The sequence below is a fragment of the Leptonychotes weddellii genome, chromosome 7, assembly GCF_054177405.1.
Source record: "Leptonychotes weddellii isolate Sample4059 chromosome 7, ASM5417740v2, whole genome shotgun sequence".
Classification (NCBI taxonomy): Eukaryota; Metazoa; Chordata; class Mammalia; order Carnivora; family Phocidae; genus Leptonychotes; species Leptonychotes weddellii.
Genome location: NC_138375.1, coordinates 25,756,427 through 25,763,475, shown reverse-complemented (window position 1 = coordinate 25,763,475; position 7,049 = coordinate 25,756,427). Strand labels below are relative to the sequence as shown.

Genomic DNA, 7,049 nt, shown 5'->3' with positions numbered 1-7,049 from the left:
GCCTGCTTCTCCCTCTCCCACTCCCCCTGCTTGTGTTCCTGCTCTCGCTATCTCTCTCTCTGTCAAATAAATAAAATCTTAAAAAAAAAAAAAAAGAAAGAAAGAGTTCTATGAGATTTGCTATGGTCAGAGAAGGTTCCCAGAGCAGAAGGTCCAACAGTGACAATTTGTTTTCAGTTAACATAATTCAGTTGTGCTTGTGGATTTCAAGAATTAAGAACTCAAAGTCATAGTTTTTTGAATAAAGTGGCATAGAGAGTGCTTGGGATTTGGATGAGAGAAGGAAGAGGAGGGGAGGAAGGGAACACTCTCCAGAGCAGATCATGTTCTCAGAGTAACTGAGATGAGGGTATTTATGGACAGTGGTAGAATAGGTGCACTGCTGCTAGATGTGGTCTTGCTCACCTGCGGTATTTTCTTTGTAGACCAAGGTTCCTTTATGTATTGTGAAATTAACAACTCCAGTGAATATTCACCATTCTTCTTTTCTTTCTTACAGATACACATTTGGAAAGTTTTTAAGCTTTATGGAGCAACTGGGGCTTCAGTGCAGTCATTTTCTAAGGAGAAAGGATATCATGGACACCTTAAAGAATGAGAACTTTGACCTAGTGATAGTTGAAAATTTTGACTACTGTCCTTTCCTGGTTGCCGAGAAGCTTGGAAAACCATTTGTGTCCATTCTCTCTTCCTCGTTTGGCACTATAGATATTGGACTGCCAAACCCCTTGTCTTATGTGCCAGTATTCCGTTCCTTCCTAAGTGACCACATGGACTTCTGGGGTCGAGTGAAGAATTTTCTGATGCTCTTTGATTTTTCCATAAGCCAATGGCAAATCCAGTCTGTGTATGACAACACCATCAGAGAGCATTTCCCAGAAGGCTCTAGGCCAGTTTTGTCTCATCTCCTAAAGAAAGCAGAGCTGTGGTTTGTTAACTCTGACTTTGCCCTTGAATTTGCTCGGCCCCTGCTTCCCAACACTGTGTATGTTGGAGGCTTAATGGCCAGAGCTGTTAAACAAGTGCCACAAGTAAGTGATTAGTACTCAATATGGACTTCATGCAGAGCTCTGCAGTGCAGAGTTGGTGGCTCCCATACCAGTGGGAACTGGGACAGAATAGGGTGAGGCAAGTGCACCTAAGACATGGTTTTTAAGGAAGACTCACTTTCAGGGTCATGCAATTATAGTGTTAGGACTGAATAACCCTGAGATTGAGGACCTCCTTACGTAGTATACCCGGGATCCTCTTCAGTTCTGGCGCTGGTGGGATAAGCTTTTCATTTTTTTTTTTTTTTTTTTTCAGTAATCTCTAAACCCCACAAGGGGCTCAAACTCACAACACGAAGGTTGAGAGTTGCATGCTCTTTCCACCGAGCCATCCAGGTGCCCTGGGATAAGGCTTTTAAGAAGTTAATATTTTCATGTACATTTTGTATGACCATATGTATAGTAACTGTGGGGCAAGCATCCATTACGTGTGAGAATTGTTAAAGAGATGAGTTAGTCACAATGAAACACACAATACTATGTAACCAAGGTGGGACTGTGTGGGACTGACAGTAAGAACTGTGGACATCATCACCAGCATCCCCAGCCTGTAGAGCCCTAGTTCCTGATTCCACATAGGCCTTCTGATTTGATTGATCTGGAGTCAGTCCTGGGCATTGTAAATTGTGAAAGCTGCCGAGCTGGTTTGAAGGCGTAAACTCAGAACTACTGCAGTAGAAGTTTTTAAAGGGAGGGGAGCTAAGATGAGTTGGCTTCCTGTTGCCTATCAGCACTGGGTTGCCATTTTATGGAATTTATCTTATTTAATATCTTGCCACCTGGAGGGAAGTATGATGATCTCCATTTTTATAAACAAGGAGACAGGGACTTGGCATAAGTGACTTTCCCACTGCCATTCATTTAGGAGCGAGGGAGACTTGATTTGGCCTGGGTCTTCCAGGCCCCCAAGCGTCCACCCTTCATCGACTGACCTTAAAGTGAGTAAGCAGGGAGAGTTGGAGAATGATCCATGGGCTAGATGGGCTTTGAGTTGATGGCAGGATTTTTTATGGATGGAGCTAGGGAGGGAAGGAGCTCCAGTTGGAGAGAACAAATAGCTGAAAGTGTCAAAGTAAAAATAAGACAGGCATGACTCTGGGTTCCTTTGGTGACTCTAGCTAGACTGGACCAGAAGATTCAATTGCATAAATATAGCCAGGCCAGATTGCAGGAGACTTTACTTGATAGGAAGGTGGGTTAGGCCTTGGTTATAGGGTAGGGGGAGGGGATTGTTAAGCAGGAGCATAATGGAAGTAAGGGTTGTAATGGCTGTGAGAAGAAGAGGCTTTTTTCAAAAAATTTTCTCTATATTTTCCAGTTTTTACGTAGTGTCTCATGTGGCTTTTTTAATTAAAAAGAACAACAAAGCTGTAGTCAAAGTGGTCCTTTGAGATGGTAAATCAAGCAGTGTTATGCTGGATGGAATCATTCCAGGGATGAGGGTCTAGAAGCTGGGGAAGGGGGGCTCCAGTAGTCCAGAGTCAGGGTCTGAAGAAATACTTGAAGCAAGAATTGACCAAAACTGTGTTAAAGCCAAGATTACAACATTAAATCCCAACCTTCCTTAAGTATTGCCTGAGGACTTTAAAAAATAAACTGCCCAAGTTTGGAGTTAGGACTGGGCACTACCATTTTTTATCTTCTTATGTGGATATAATTTGCAGTTGTGTGGGTGAGCCACTGAGGTAGAAGATAAATTACAAAGATCAGTTAATAAGAATATCACAATGTATCAGAGCAAAGCACTGTACGTGGTACAGAGTGTGAGTAGTCGGGAGCCTTTCTCCATTTCTAATACTTATGCTAGAGGCCTTCTCCCAGCTTCTCCAATGTAGCCTCAGATGTAGCACCTCTCTCTGCTGGACCCTAACACCCCACCAGTATTCTTCCTATACTACCATTTTCTGGTGGCCTTGGAAAATTCCCAAGTGACCATGTCTCCACTGACCTATGATGAGCAGAGGGTCTAGGATGGCCCTGACATCAGGATTTTAAAGAAGAAAGATATTCCCACCAACACCATGGGCATAAGCACCACGCACAGGGTACTGAGCTGTGCCAGGGGCTATTTGCTCAGAGAAGGATAAGAGGGTGTGTTCAGTAAATATCTGGCTTTCATTTCATGGCTGTCTAGGCTTTCATGAACAACTTTGCTCACCTCCTTTTCCTTTCTTACCTTTCTCCAGGAATTTGAGAATTTTATCACCAAGTTTGGAGACTCTGGTTTTGTCCTTGTGGCCCTGGGCTCCATGGTGAGCAACTTTCAAGCTCAGGAACTTCTCAGGGAGATGAACAGTGCCTTTGCTCATCTCTCTCAGGGGGTTATATGGAAATATAAGCCTTCTCATTGGCCCAAAGACATCAGATTGTCAGCAAATGTGAAAATTGTGAACTGGCTTCCTCAGAATGATCTCCTGGGTAAGGACTGCCCAGGTCTGCTTCACCCTTGTCATTTACATATTTTTAGAACTCAACAGGCTCTGACCTCTAATAGGGCAATCCCATTTGCACTAGAAGGAGCTGCTAATAGCTAAAAGTAAGTCTGCAGAAGGCAGGAACAGAGCAGCCAGCTGGAGTTCTTGGGGCATCAGACTCTACTTCTAATGAGATCAGTGCCCAAACAGCCATCTCCCCTTCACCCAGGCCAGATGTCGGCAGACATCAAAGTCACCTTGACCTACTGCATTTGGTCTTGAACAGGGTCACCCAAACACAATCTGAAACAACCTATGGATTCTAAAGAAAACATACTGGAAGGATGTTGCCACTGTATTTAGTGGCTTCAAGAGTAACTGTTCATCACATGCACTTACATGTATATATATACACCTACTCCTCCCACAAACACATCTTTCTTAGTTATTAAGGTGGGAGCAATTCATAGCTTCACAGCATTGATGCCAATAGTGTCTTCAGGATGCGCCAAAATACCTGAGTGCCAAGATGAACAACCTCATAATCAGTTACTTGGTCCATTTTGTCTCTGGAATCAGAGAGTTCCCTCACCACCACCCCCCCCCAATAGGTTTTCTTTGTGCCCAGTGCTGCTTTTTACAGACCACTTACTCCCATAGCCACTGACAGAATCAAAGGCTCATGATCAAGATAATGACTCAAAATAACCTGGGGAATTGAAGGAACAGATTCCTGGCTCCTCTTCTGCAAATTTAATTCTTTAAGTCTGGAGTGGGGCACATGGTGCTCCTTTCAAAGAAGAGACAAGGAGATTTTGATGTGCATCCCAGTTGAGTGACACAGGCTGAGACAAACTCTTCATTTTCAACAATAATCTTAGCTTTAAATAGGATGGGATGGAAATGCTGGAAATGGAAATACTCAAGTGTAGGGTCTAGTCTCTGCTTTCAAGGGGCTAATCATGTATTTGAGGAGAAAATGCATATAGTATAAATTTTATGATTGCCACATGAGTTACGATGCCAATGAATGTGTCAGGAATTCAGAGAAGAGGGAAGTAAGTTGGCAGGTGAGAAAAGAGTGCTCAAGACAAAGAGAAAGAGAGAGAGATAGAGACAGACACAATGAGAAAATAGAGATGAGCAAAACAAAGGGAGTGACTAGGATGTTAGAGAGAAAGATGGGTGGGTGGATGGAGAGAGATACGTGCCTTGCTTAGGAGTATTGTCTAGAGAGTCCCCGGAGTCTGAGTCTTAGTTGGGTTCTGGCTAGGGCAAGGAATTTTCATAAAAAGTCAAGGTTTGGAATCCTTTATGTTAGTAACATGCACCTTGGATGTGTCCCAAGCAAAATATCTTTATAATGGCTCCAACAGACTTTGAAATTCCCTTGGCATTTTCTTCTACCCTTCCTGTTTTCCATGGTTTTCTGAAACTTTTCATTCTGAAATTTGTCATTCTGAAATATTCTGCTCTATTTCTTAATTGAAACAGCTCATCCACACATCCGTCTTTTTGTCACCCATGGTGGGATGAATAGCATAATGGAGGCCATCCAACATGGTGTACCCATGGTGGGGATTCCCCTTTTTGGAGACCAGCCTGCAAATCTGAACCACGTAGAAGGCAAAAAGTTTGGTGTCTCTATCCAGCTAAAGCAGATCAAGGCAGAGACATTGGCTCTGAAGATGAAGCAAGTCATAGAAGACAAGAGGTATGAAGCTCTCTGGGCTTGTGGTCACTTAGACTGAATGAAGACATCAAACACAAAGGGCACTGTGTGCCACTTTTTTGCAATAAAAGCTGAAACATCCGAGACATGGAATAATATGTGGGTGATGCTTACAGATGATGTGTTTCCTCTGAGAACAAGACTAGGCAATTTGGGTTAGATGTTGAAAACAATTTCTGCCTTAGGTGTTGGGAGGACCCTGACCTACTTACACAGGGTCTCTGAGAGGTCTTATATTTTGGGGGTGCTTATAGTAGAATTCCAACTGAGTCAGGAGGTTGCCTTTCTGTCCCCCAATATGTCACAGTGTTTCCTGCCTCAGGCCTTTTGTCAGTGCTGCTCCCTAGAACCATCCTTCCCTTCTCTTCACAGTGCTGCCTCCTTCATGACAGTCAGAGTCATCTCCAATGTCCTCTCCTCAGAGGGGCAGGTGGTCTTTGTCTGACAGGCCTAAATGTGCTCTTCTCTCCCACCCTCTTCAATCATAATTCATTTTTCCTTCTTAATACTTCTCAGGATCAGTAACTAACCCAGTTTTTTTCTGTCTTAATTTATTGTGTGTCCCTCACACTAGAAAGTAGAGAGTTAGCTCCTCTGGATAGCCAAGTGTGTCTCTTGTTTTCCCTGGTGTTTCCCCTAGCACAGGGCCTGCTAAAGTAGGTTTGGATGAATTTCCATTAAGTGAGTCAATAAAAGGGCCTATGTTTTCTTAGGTAAATTCCCATCTAGTACAGTGATCTCATATGAAGAGAAAAATTTATTCTTTCTACCTTATAAATAAGAAGGACTGAATAACTTAAAGTTTCAAGGGCATAAACTGACTCAGAACTCAAGACTTATCATATTACCTTGCACAAAGGAGACCCAAATAAGTTCTTGTTAGATGACTGGAAGTCCCCACATAGCTTATGATTCTTAACCCTAGAAAAGTTGTAAGCTCCAGGGGTCAGATAACCTCAGACATTTCATTATGTTTGGTATCTCATGAAGAGCAAATGGTCACTTTCTGAAGAATGAGTTTGTGAATTTCATTGGCTATTCAAAGACCTAGATCTGAAATGTCCATAATTTGCTAGCCCTATGATGGTGTCATTTGGGCTGGGATGGTCCCTACACATTGCACATCAGGGCTTGGTATATAATTTGTGGGGCCCAAAGTAAAATGGAAATGTGGAGCCCATTGTTATAAAGTTTAAGAATTTCAAGAAAACGACAGCAGAGAATTAAAGCAAGCATAGGACCTGTCTAAGTATAGGGTCTTGTGCAAATGTGTGGGCTGCAGCCCATGAAGCCAGTGCTGGCCAGTATGATGCTCTGAAGAGGCAGTAAGTACAGGCCTTGTCCTGGGCCCCCGTCCCCAGAGTCATGTTTGACATCTAGCCCAGACACCAGCACAAAATAGCTGCTTATTATACATATAATTATTTATAGTATGTGATAAGCCTCCTTGGGTAGAGACTAGCCCTTATAAGACTTAGTCAGTTTTTATAGATTAGCACTTTTAGCACTAGACATGGATCTTTGCATGGAGGGACCAGGTTGAACTTTTCCATGGGACCCAGGTAGACTGTGGCAAAGCCAGGCCAACAACTTTTCCTTGAAACTGAGTCTTTTGTGCATATAGATGAAAGTGTGTGCGTGTGTGTGTATGTGCATGTGTGATACGAGGTCTCTAAGACTTCTGAGAGCACATGAGTAACACCCTGCCTCTGTCTCTGCCAACAGGTACAAGTCAGCAGCAGTGGCCGCCAGCATCATCAGGCGCTCCCACCCCCTGACCCCTGCTCAGAGGCTGGTGGGCTGGATCGACCACATCCTCCAGACAGGGGGTGCGGCACACCTCAAGCCCCACGG

The 7,049-nt window shown here is 43.5% G+C and overlaps 2 protein-coding genes across 2 annotated transcripts in view; both read left to right on the top strand.

Annotated features, from left to right (window-relative positions):
- The first annotated feature begins 492 nt into the window (after positions 1 to 492).
- The window catches only part of LOC145722551 (UDP-glucuronosyltransferase 3A1-like), a 32,756-nt gene continuing 26,199 nt past the window's right edge, over positions 493 to 7,049 (top strand). Inside the window, exons 1-2 of the mRNA XM_081825993.1 lie at positions 493 to 1,031; positions 3,236 to 3,467. Of these exons, the coding sequence (XP_081682119.1) occupies positions 528 to 1,031; positions 3,236 to 3,467 (736 nt within the window). The 5' untranslated portion in view covers positions 493 to 527. The remainder of the gene's footprint in view (positions 1,032 to 3,235; positions 3,468 to 7,049) is intronic.
- Positions 5,008 to 7,049, top strand: part of LOC102745768 (UDP-glucuronosyltransferase 3A1-like) — a 26,024-nt gene continuing 23,982 nt past the window's right edge. The window contains exon 1 of the mRNA XM_081825767.1: positions 5,008 to 5,177. Coding sequence (XP_081681893.1) covers positions 5,008 to 5,177 — 170 coding nt within the window. The remainder of the gene's footprint in view (positions 5,178 to 7,049) is intronic.